Raw genomic sequence first — 12,102 nt, 5'->3', positions numbered from 1 at the left:
GCTTTTATCTCACCCCCTGCAACGTGATGCCCTTCTGTAATAAGGAAATAGCAAAATGAAGACTAGATTTTGCTCTTCTAGAACAATGTGCAACTATACAAATACATAGCCTCTGGGTAAGGTGGGAGAATATTCTGTAGACACTAGAATGGCGTTTATTATAAATTTCTCTATGCCAGATTCTGCCCAAAGTTAATCTCAAGTTTTGAAAAAACACCCCAAGTCTTAACCATTCTGCATCCACTTTCAGACATTCAGCACCAGAGTCCATCAGTTGGCCCTTGCTCCTGTGTTCCTGTTCTATGGATAATGACATCCTCAGAACCTACTAGATCAGGAGCTCTTTAAGCTATTCTATCTCTTCCAGTGCCCAACACAGAGGTCTATGTACAGAGGGCTTAGAATAAAGTAATAACAATCTCAAGTTCAAGAAAACTTTTCCTGAAGAATGTGTTTAGCCTCAGAAAGCAGAGCCTGGTTGGTGAGAAGATGTGGAAAACAAAGGGCACTAACAGGCAGAAAGGCAGGAGAAGTCTCTTTTGGAATTTCTCTGGTATTTTCCAGTTACTCCTGATACTGAATCGTAAGCCACTATCCGGAAGAGACTCGGAAGGAGACCACCACCAGATTTCCTTGTTCTCCCTGACATGAAAAGGAGGACATGCCAGGGCGGAGTGGGAGAAGCCTCACCTGTGCATCGGAGGACACTGGGATCCACTTCACGTTCATGTAGCCATGCAGCAAATGCAATTTGACCTCTAGGGATAGGATTACACTGTGAAAAGGAGAAAAAAAAGAATTTCAAAGAACTCTGGCCTTTAAACAGCAAAGCAGTGTGATCCAGTTGGGAGGCAGGGTGGGAGAAGCCTACATGGCTGAGAACTCAGGGTTGATTTGAATTATGGCTGCACCAGTTACTAAGCTTTATAAGCTTGAGCAAGTCACTTCAACCTCCCTGAAACTCAGTAGGGGTTGATAATGAGTATAGATAATAGTATCTATCCTGTAGGGCTGTTGTGAAGATTAAAATAGTATTGAGAAAGGGCCCAGCTTAGGGCCTGGAAAATAGGAAGTACTTACTAAACAGTACCCACTATTATTGTTGCTTAATTACTTAGAAGGCGCTTCTGACAATTAGGTGAGAACTTACTTAAAAAGTCATAAACTCTTTTTTTTTTTTTTAACGCAATCTTCCCAGTTGGCTCCAGTTTCAGGAGCCCAAAGAAGGCAGAACTGGATAAGAGGTGAGGAAGGAGCTTTTACACTCCTAAGCTCTTCACAGAAAGCTCTGGAAGTAGGAGGAAGCCAACTTCAGGGAAATGGGGGTGGTGGTGGGGAGAACATATTTTTCTTGCCATTTAAGTTCCCCCAAAAATGTAAAAGTCTAGAGCAAATGATTTTGATCAGCTATTTTAAACCCTTCTCATTTGGGCTGGGAGAAGTGTGATCTGATCATCTCGATTCTCTGACCACTGTTCTGGGGATTCTGTGAGAACACTCCTCATGCTATAAACAGATCCCGGGATTCCCTTCCGTTTCATGGGAAGAAAAAGCAGCAGCAAGAGTCCAGGTGCCCAATATGTCTCCCACCTCTCCGTCTTCCCGAAGACACTGGAACTAGGATGTGGCCATCTCCACCCCTGAGCTGAGGAAAATCCCCAGGAGATGGACGCTGCATGTGGAAGAGATCGAAGCTACAAAGCAGATGGAAAGGCTAGGCGTGCCTCACCTCGCCAATCGGACATTGTCATTGTCATCTTTGCCCCACTCCCAGCCCTTTCCAGGGTCCACAGCAAAGTGCAAAGGCAGCAGCTTATGCTCTGAATCTGTAAGTGGGATCACAGCTGGGGAGGAAACACACATACGATCAAGGAGTCTTCTTGAGGAAAGATGAAGGCAACTGAACACAGACTGACTCCAGGAAAAAGGCAGCTGAATCATACCAAAGGTCTCTAACTACAGTCACATCTCAGTTCTTAATGATGAATTGTCTTAGCAGAAAAAAATAACAGGCAGGGTTTCCCTTATTACTCAGAACACAATTTAGGCCACTTATCTCCATGACTTCCCACCAGTCAGCTAGCACCCATGATGTTTCTGCCAATTAAAGTGAATTCAGGGAATTCAAAGTCATTATTAAGGCAAATAGAGCAAAGCATCATTTGGAAAGTTCTTGACCTTAATGTATAAGCTTCTTTACTCCAGATCAGGGAACACAGGCTGAGTTTCCCCCCGAGCCTTTTTTTTTAAAAAACAAAACAAAACTCTGTTTATCTTAGAGCTTAAGAAAACAGCATCAACATGCTCTGTCTGGGCTTGCATGTCACTCAGTTCTTTCCTCCTCCATCCTCTCTCATTTCAGTTCTTCTAAGTGAAAATAAAGCAGACCAAAAGACACCAGAGACCCAGACACTGCATTCTGTACCTTGTTCCTTGGCATTCTCCTTCTGCTCCATGGACACAAGTGCAGAAAAGTGGGCCTGATCATAGGCGAGCACCAGAGGGGAGCGGTGACACTGACTGGCTGGAACCTCCAAGGGCAGGTAGATTCCCCCAAAGGGAATAGGGGCAAATGCTGCAGGAAATCACAGATTATTATTATGGCTATATTCCTACCTAGTGGGAAATCTCTCCATCCAACTCTGTCAATTGAGCCCCCCTTTCAGTCCAACCTGTGTTTAATAATTCTTTCCTAAGAAGTTTCATCAATTAACCTCAACTGCTTTACTCGCAGAGAAGGCAATGGCAACCCACTCCAGTACTCTTGCCTGGAGAATCCCAGGGACGGCAGAGCCTGGTGGGCTGCCGTCTATGGGGTCGCACAGATTCGGACACAACTGAAGCGACTTAGCAGCAGCAGCTTTACTCTGACTCTGTGAGAACTGTGCATTGTTCTAATTTACACCGTGTTTTTCCCCGAGGGTCATATATCCCCCGTGCAGACAGGGCTGCTCAGGGTAGAGTGAGGACTGCTTGGCTCACCTTCCCCACCAGAGTCCCTCAGCATGGTGTCTGCCACGACGACTATGGGCCTCCTAAGCACATGGGCAAGGACAAAGACGTGGAATTCTTCTAGACTCTCATACACAGGCTCTTCTGAACTCTCCACCCTAGAGTTGTAGGAGGGGAGAGAATGGAAGGGATGCAGTGGGAGAGGGAAGAAAACAAATCAAGAGACCTCTGAAGACCAGTTCTGCAAAGAGGGAAAAAAATGTCCACTTCCTATTTTCCATTCTGAAGGCTGCCATAGATACAGCTGATTATTTTATGCTAGCGTGGCTATTTCTACCTCCATTTCACAGACTGGGAAATTCAAGAAAAGAAATGTGAAGGTTTGAGGGTTAAAGTAGTGCTCAGAATTGGGAAGTAATCCCTCTTAATACCTATCTGGTTCAACAACCTTCCCCAACTCTCTTTATCCAGTAGTTCAATATACAACTGTGTAGCCTCATTCTGCTTATTACCTGACCCACCACAACCACCCACACATCACATTCATCATGTCCTATCAAAAAAGAAAAACAAAAAAGGAAAGAGAACAAAAATCCCTTCTTGATGTTCCCTTACTTGAAGAAGAACAGCCTCACCCATCTATTGGCTAATACTTAGTAGCTTAATCAGAAATCTGTGAAATATTTACTGTTCTTTATATCGCATCTGCAGTTAATCACCTGGCCCGACCAATTCCATCTTTTAAGTGTCTCCTCTGGCATATCTGCCATTTGGCATACCACCTCTCGTGCTCATACCTGTGTCCCCTCTTTCCTGGATCACTACTCCCCGCCTCCACTTCTTCAGCCATTTGGCTGCCACTGTGCTCAAATACATCAATTTGCTCCTGTCACTCACATACTCACAATTGAGTGGCTTCCTGCCCCCTAAACCAATCTCATTCAACATTGGGTCCTTGCTACAAATGCAGATTTCTGGGCAATGCAACCATACTTCCCTAGGGTGGAGGTCCAAAATTCTGCATTTTAAATAGACCGCCCAAATTACGCTTATACACAGTAAAGTTTGGATAGGTTATATTTTTTAACTTTTTACTTTAGAAAAAATTTTTAATTTTAAACATATTCAAACTAGAAGGAAAAGTACTAAACTCTCATATATCCATCATTCAACCTCAATAATCATAAATACATGGTCAATCTTGTTCAACACCTAGACCTTGATATATTTCCCTAGGGATCAGCTCCTACATCCACTCCACCCCACCAGATTACATAATTTCATCCGTGAATATTTCAGCTTCAATCTCTAAAAAATAAAGACTATTTTTAAAGATGTCCACAATACCCTCAATATCACAATTTAAAAACTACCATAATCCCATCAATATCACACTTTAAAAACCTAACAGTAATGTAGACATTATTCACATTTCCCCAATTGTCTTATACATATCCATACATTCCAACAGGTTGATGCGACTCTTAGGTGTCTTTAAACTTAGGTTCTTTGTCTTTTCTTTGCCTTTATTTATTGAGGAAACCAAGTCACTTGTCCTGCAGTTTCCCAAAGTCTGGATACAGTACCATTTCAATTCTTCAGTATGGCACACAAAAATCTGGACTGCCTACTTCATCTATCATTCAGCATCACATATTCTGTATTCTGGTAATACTGAACTACCTGTGGTTCCTAGAGCATACCATGCTGTCACACCCTTCTTTGCCCTTGTCATGGCTTCTCTCCTGTCTTTCTGTTTAACACCCTCTTAGGATAGAACTCTCTGGACACTGAGGACTCAGCAAAGATTACTTTCTCCTCCTCCAGTTAGATATACTTACCCACCACAGTTGGCTCCATTGGTACCCAGATGCATGCGGGGTTCACTTGAGGCTAGCTTGATCAGTTCATTCCATTCCTTCTGCCACTCGTCCTCTGTGTATACCAGCCCTGACTATGTGAAAGACAGGCAAGGTATATTAAGCAGTTAGAGGCTAAGTTCAAAAGGAAATAGCCACTCCAACTCACTCATGTTATTCCACTCTATGCTCCTGTCTTATAATTTGTAAGCACTTTTCTTACAATTTGTACTACAAAGTCCAGTCTCTTCTCCCTTTTATAGTCAAGATTCATGAAAGAATAGTCTATGATCACCCTCACGCTTCTTCCATTCTTTTCCAACCCACTGTAATCCAGCTTGTTTCTGCCCTCCAGCCTATGCCCCTTACCCCTACACACTACTTCCCCTAACTGACTCTGGCTAAAGACAGTGACTTTCTAATTGGCCAAATTCAGTGAACTCTTCAGTTCTCATCTTTCTCAGCATTCATGTGCATTTATCTCCCCCTTAAACCTTCTTTTCCTTCAGCTCACAAAACACTACTTTCTCCAACCTCTCTGAACTCTATCTTAAAAATATTGCTGTTGGGTCAAATAATTTTAGCCCTGTTCTATCCAGGTTATCTCTTCTACTATTATAATCTCATCTACTTCTATCTACATGCTCAGGACTCAGCTATCCTCCTCTCCAGCCCAGACTTCCCGTTCATCTCTATGTTCACATCCAGCAGCCTACTGAAGGCTGTCACCTGCCCATGACTACCTTACACTCTGGAACTTTTACCTCTTCTAAAACTTACTCTTCCTGTTTTCCAACCTTTGTAAGCAACACTATCACTCAAACACCCAATTAGAACTACCAGGGAGTTACTGATGACTCCTCTCCTTTCACCCATCCCACACCTGGATCCCTTTAGTCAGTAATTATTAAGCATGAGCTACTGTAATAGATGCTGGTTTCACTACTTCTAGTCATACATTGTTATGATTCATTTTCTACAATGCTACCAGAAAGATTTTTCTAAAATTAAAATCTGATGATGTTTGCTTCCTGCTACAAATTCTTTTAAGAATTGTTATTATCTATTAGATAATAGTGCAAACTCTTTAAGCACAGCATAAAGACTCCACTTCCTGAGCTGTGACCTACCCCTCTAACGTCATTTAATTAGTCATACTTCCTTGAATGCACCATGTCCTTTTATACTTCTGAGCTTCTGTCTAGGTTTTGCCTCGACAGCCTTCTGCCTGAGACAGCCCACTCCATGTCCACCTGGTGAATAGTCTCTCAACTGTCAGGAAAGAACTCACGTACCATTCCTCTATGAAGCCTTTCCTAAATCGCCCTGGCCCATCAACCACTCACTTCTTCCTTTGTGCCCTCCCTGCTGGACTGCTACATAGACTTCTATCACAGAAGTCATAACCGGTTACTTTGCTGTAATCATATACTTACATGTCCATCTCCTATTACCACTCTGAAAAGCCAGGACCATGTTTTAAGCAATATGCTTAGTGCTTACCACGTGATCAATAATCAATAAACACATGCTCAGTAAAACTATAATTTTTATCAAAGGAGTGAAAGAAATAGTACAAATAATCTTAAAATATTATATTGGCTTTAGGATGTATATGATGGTTTGGAAGAAAGTCTATCTTGTTAATTGTATTTGGCCAAGTGTTTAAAAAAGTTTATACTATTTTTAAAAAATATTTATTTATTTATATTTGGCTACACTGGGTCTTAGTTGCAGCACTCAAGATCTTTGATCTTCATTGCAGCATGCAGACTTTTAGCATGGGATCTAGTTCCCTGACCTGGGATCAAACCCGGGGCCCCTGCATTGTGAGCTCGAAGTTTTAGCCACTGCACCACCAGAGAAGTCCCAAGTTTACGCTTTAAACACACACTGACAGAGTAGAAATAATGACACTAGAAACATGAGAAGTATCAGAACAAATGTAAAAGGAATTAAAGAGCTATTGTGAGCATACGTTAATAATAAAAACAACAAATACACAACAAAGCTATTTTCAATTTGTATAATTCTGTAACTTTTTCTTTCAACTCAAAGTAAGAAGAATGCACAGTTTATATATTGGGTGCTCTGTTCACTCTGATAAGAGGTCCTGATACACATTCATGAGACTGTCTCCTTCTTCCTCTCACCTATTCTCGCTTGCTGTTTTTATACACACAGCCACTAGGTGGTGTACCCTTCTAGGCTGAAAATGTTCTTACTGGGTTTTACCACCATTTTCAACAACAAAACAGGGAGGCCTAGGAAATCAAAACCAATTTAATTTGTTTAGTGTTTGGTACTGGCTAAAAGTAGCTCCCCAGCCCATCTCCCTTTCCCCACCCCACTATAGTGCTATAAATCGTCTGAGCTAAAAGAATTAGCTCATTTCCATATGGAACTTTCAACGTGCTGAGCAAAAGGAGTAAAAAGACTACTCTTCCAATATCTACTATTCACGAGGCATGTATTTCCATTTGGGGACTTTGAGAGGGAAAAGGTGGCTGACCAAGAAGAGAATTTCGGAATTTCTGAGGCTCCTGGCTAACTATCATCATCATCTAACCCCACCTGTATTTTATTTTTTTGCCTGTGCTGGGTCTCTGATGCTGTGTGGGCCTTCTCTAGTTGCAGTGACGGGGGCTACTCTCTAGTTGTGGTACCCAGGTTTCTCACGGTGGTGGCTTCTCTTGCTGCAAAGCACTGATTCAAGGGCACGTGGGCTTCAGCAGTTGCTGCTCCTGGGCTCTAGAGTGCTGGCTTAGTAGTTGTGGCTCATGAACTCAGTTGCTTTGAGGCATGTGAACTCTTCCCGGAGCAGGGATCGAACCTGTGTCTCCTGCATTGGCAGGCAGATTCTTTACCACCGAGCCACCAGGGAAGCTCCTAACCCCACCTTTAAAATAATAACTATAAATAGCTTAATATAGCTGGAATTGGTATCTATCCTCTGACTGTGGCTGTCTGCTTAGCTAAATGGCAGGATCAGGTTTGGCCTTTTCCTGTCTGAAGTAGTCAAATCTAAGGTTCAGGTATAGTGTGAATTCAACAGTGAAGAAGACAAACTCTAGGCTGGCTCTAGCTCAGACAAACTCCACAAAGTCCCGCTCATCTCACCAGAAAGCCAGGGGGGTTGGTGTCAATAAAGAATGCTGTTTACTTGGCCTTGACCCTGCACATTCATTTCCCTCAGGAATCTTCTGGGGAAGACTAGCTGATCAAAGACGAGATTCTGATCTTAATAGCATCTTAATTTTAACAATTGAGTTCATTTTTGAGAAACATAAGACATTCTATTTCCATGTTTTAAATCTTCAGAACATGAAATTCTAATAATAATAAAACATTCAAACTCATCCTTTTACAGTTTTTTAACAAGTAAACTGAATTTACGAAAAACAAATGGTATATACAGCCCCAAATTTTTTTACACATTTATATTAACAGGAGTTGAAAACACAAGTCCTTAAAAATTGGTCTAGTCTTATTATAAGTAAAAAACCAAAACAATACAAAAATCCTACAAGCTTGTATTTCATTTTGCAAAAGACAGTCACTAAAGGCTTACTGAGTGCCTTATCAGGAAAAGCACAGCATTAGATACCTCCTCTACAGGTCCCCACTTCACCACACCAGTTCTCATAACTCTTATCAGAAGGCATGTACCCTCTGGTGGTATCTGAATTTTCAAAAGGATTAAGAGTAACACTGACCAAAGAGCACCTAAATAGGAGACATTTCCTATGGCAGGCACTGAGCATGCCCTTACATAACTTTAGGAAACAAGGTGCTCCCACCCAAGCTTCCTGACCTCTTTATTCTGCTGAGTTTGCTGCCACCTCCAGCGCCGTTTTAATGCTTCCTTCTCAGCTCCCTTATCCATCAGTGCATACAAAGCTTTCCGCAACACCAAGTCCCGATCATGGAAACCCCACATCCCTATGGCAAGAAAACATAATGGTTAAGACACCTTTTGCATTGCTTCCCTGGTGGCTCAGTTGGTAAAGAGTCGGCCTGCAATGCGGGAGACATGGATTCAATCCCTGAGATGGGAAGATCCCCTGGAGAATGAAATGGCAATCCACTCCAGTATTCTTGCCTGGAGAAATCCAGGGACAGAAGAGCCTGGTGGGCTATAGTTCATGGGGTCACAAAGAGTCGGACACAACTGAGTGACAAACACTTTCACTTTGAAAACACCTTACCTTGACCCAACTCCACTTATTAATTATGATATACAGATTCTGGCATGAAGGATATCAGGCCTGAAGCCCAGGTTCAAAGAAACTCCCTGTAACTCAGGAGAAAGGTGATCAGGAAAGAAAAGATGTTCCTACTCTAGAGGCTCAGAAACTTTTGAGAGCCTAAAAGCAGAGGACAGACCACATCCTACAAACTCCTGACAAGAAGACTTTTTTAAGTCTTTATTGAACTCACTACAACATTGCTTCTGTTTTGTTTTGGTTTCTTGGCCATGATGCATGTGGGATCTTAGCTCCCCAACCAGGGATCGAACCTGCACCCCCTGCATTGGGAGGGGAAGTCTTTAACTACTGGGCCAACAGGGAAGTCCCAGAAAGCCTTTACTCTTGATACCAAGTCTAACAAATTAAAATACAGAGTAGGAATTCCCTGGCAGTCCAGTGGTTAAGAACTCCATATTCTCATTGCACCACACTCTCATTGCTGAGAGCCTGGGTTCAATTCCTTGATGGGGAACTAAAATCTTGTAAGCCACATGGCTCAGACAACTTTTTTAAAAAGCTGAAAAATAAATAAAACACAGAGTAGCAGCAGACAAGATGGGTCTGGCACATGACAATCAGCTTGAGGAATGGCTGGAAAATGGGGACACTTTTTTAAAAAACTAAGGCAAATAATATACTGAATTTTAAATAGACATAACAATTTAAAGTAAACAAGTCAATAATAACGCAATATCTTTGTATGGTGACAGACTGTAACTAGACTTAACACAGTGATTATTTTGAAATGTATAGAAACATTTAAATCACCACACTGTGTGCCAGGATACAAGTGTTATAGGTCAATTATACTTCAAAAACAAACTCACAGAAAAAGACATCAGATTTGTGGTTACCAAGGGCAGGGGGTGGGAGCAGGGAGAATTGGATGAAGGTAGTTAAAAGGTACAAAGTTCCATATATACAAGACTAAGACTACTGAGTACTAAGGATGTAATGTACAACATGATACATACAATTAACACTGCTGTACATTATACATGAAAGTTAAGACAGTAAATCCTAAAAGTTGTCATCATGAGGAAAAAATAATTTTCTTTTCTATTTCTTTAATTTTGTATGAGATGATGGATGTTCACTACATTTACTGTAATCATCTCATGATATGTGCAGGTCAAATCACTATACTGTATATCTTAAAACTTATACAGTGCTGTATGTCAATTACATCAATACAACTAGAAGTGAAAAAAAAAAGAAAGAAAAAGAAAAATACATTATTCCAGATTAGACATACACAACCTAGAGGGCTGGGATGGGGTGGCAAGTGGGAGGGAGGTTCAAGAGGGAGGGGACATACATATATACCTAGGGCTGATTCATGTTGATGTATGGCAGAAACCAATACAATATTGTAAAGCAATTATCCTCTAAGTAAAAATTAAAAATAAAAGGTACATTAAATAAAGGTTAATTAAAAAAATATTAAAATAAACAAGTTTCATAGGGGTCTGATGAAAACATATCTTTTTTATATACCAAAAGAATGAATATTAAGTAGAATTATATACATAAACAGTATACTACTTGCTTTCTGCTGTTCATTACTTTTAGGGGTCAGTTCTCTGAGTGGGACTTATGCTAAATCCTGTGCTCTCCATACAATTTCTCAACAAGACTGAACAACCAGGACAGGGCTCTCTTTTATCTTCTGCACCAGCACACACACACACACAACCTTATCTTCTCCTGCACCAGCGCGCACGCACGCACACGCACGCACGCACACACACACACACACACACACACACACACACACACACACACACACCCTTGCTCTGAGCCATCATTTCTAAGATCAAGGTTGGCTGGCTCGAGTCCTTCACATGCGATTTAACTACTGGTTCCTTTCTGTGAGGGAAGGAAGGGCCATCCTCATAACTCACCAAGAGAGGCTGCGTGCAGGAGGCAGTTTCCATCTCCAGTAGTTGCCAAAGGAAGGAGCCTTTGACAGGTGGGGTCCACACTCACCCACCAGTTCAAACGCCCTACAGAAACATGAGAAAAGGGAGACGAGCAGATTATCCATAAAGCTCTCTACTTTTTCACTTCTAATACAAGACTCCAAGCTTGCCTCTTCTAGAAAGCCTACCTAGAATCAAACCACCACTCTATTACTCTGTGTATCTTCTTCACTTATATCTGGTTCATCAGAATCTGGTTAGATTAGAGGTTCTTAAGTGGGGCCAATTTTGTCCCCAAAGGGATATATGGCAACATCCTGAAATATGTTTGGTTGTCCCAACTGGTGAGGGGGATGTTACTGACATCGAGTAAATAGAGGCCAGAAAGGCTGCTAAACATAATACACAAGGCAGCTCACACAACGAAGAATAATCTGGTCTTAGATGTCAATAGTGCTAAGATTGAACGACCCTGGGATAGATGATGAGGCCAAGGTCATAGACTGAAATCTGTGTTGGCTACCTAGTTTGGCTCTGATTCCTTCACTCTGGTCAGAAGACCAGCAAACACTGTAGCAATAAAGATCAGCACAAATCAATCATCAGTAAAAGAAAATCAATCCAACACATATATTCAAAGTGTCATGCAAGTATCATCTGCATATATCACATGTAAGCATGCATGTGGTATGATTTTAAAGACACGAGCAATAAGAAGAAGTACTTAAAACACCTAAGAAAATGAGTCTCAGTTCTGTAGTCATCCTACAATTGTCAACCTGTTACTTACATAAGGAAAATATTGTATGAATGATGCTTAAAAATGTTCTTCAATTACTGAAAAGTCTACTGAAAGAAAAACTGGCCTATAATCATACCAGACAAATGGCTAACTACTTAAAAATTATAAATAGATGTGCATGATTAGTATGGAAGGATACAAAATGAAAAATAAGAGCTTCCTTTCCATGCCCCCAACTCCCATCCCCCAGTCCTTCTTCCATGGGAGTTAATACCTGACTAGGTTTCCCAGAAATCTCAGCTGCCTCATCCATTATACCAACTAATTTTAACAATAATTTAAGACAAACATAATTGTAAAGGTAAATAAATCTTTTG

General features: G+C 41.3%; 1 protein-coding gene across 3 annotated transcripts in view; it reads right to left on the bottom strand.

Moving 5' to 3' along the window:
* Positions 1–12,102, bottom strand: part of OTUD7B (OTU deubiquitinase 7B) — a 55,991-nt gene that overhangs the window by 4,603 nt on the left and 39,286 nt on the right. For all 3 annotated transcript variants that reach the window (XM_065905117.1, XM_065905116.1, XM_065905118.1), the window contains 7 exons: positions 10,966–11,067; positions 8,626–8,753; positions 4,794–4,906; positions 2,983–3,110; positions 2,426–2,575; positions 1,730–1,844; positions 691–775 (listed from right to left, as the gene is read on the bottom strand). In XM_065905117.1, the coding sequence (XP_065761189.1) occupies positions 691–775; positions 1,730–1,844; positions 2,426–2,575; positions 2,983–3,110; positions 4,794–4,906; positions 8,626–8,753; positions 10,966–11,067 (821 nt within the window). The remainder of the gene's footprint in view (positions 1–690; positions 776–1,729; positions 1,845–2,425; positions 2,576–2,982; positions 3,111–4,793; positions 4,907–8,625; positions 8,754–10,965; positions 11,068–12,102) is intronic.

The sequence above is a fragment of the Muntiacus reevesi genome, chromosome 1 (genome assembly GCF_963930625.1).
Source record: "Muntiacus reevesi chromosome 1, mMunRee1.1, whole genome shotgun sequence".
NCBI classification, from domain to species: Eukaryota; Metazoa; Chordata; class Mammalia; order Artiodactyla; family Cervidae; genus Muntiacus; species Muntiacus reevesi.
Note: the sequence above shows the minus strand (reverse complement) of the source record. Positions and strands in the feature narration are given on the sequence as shown.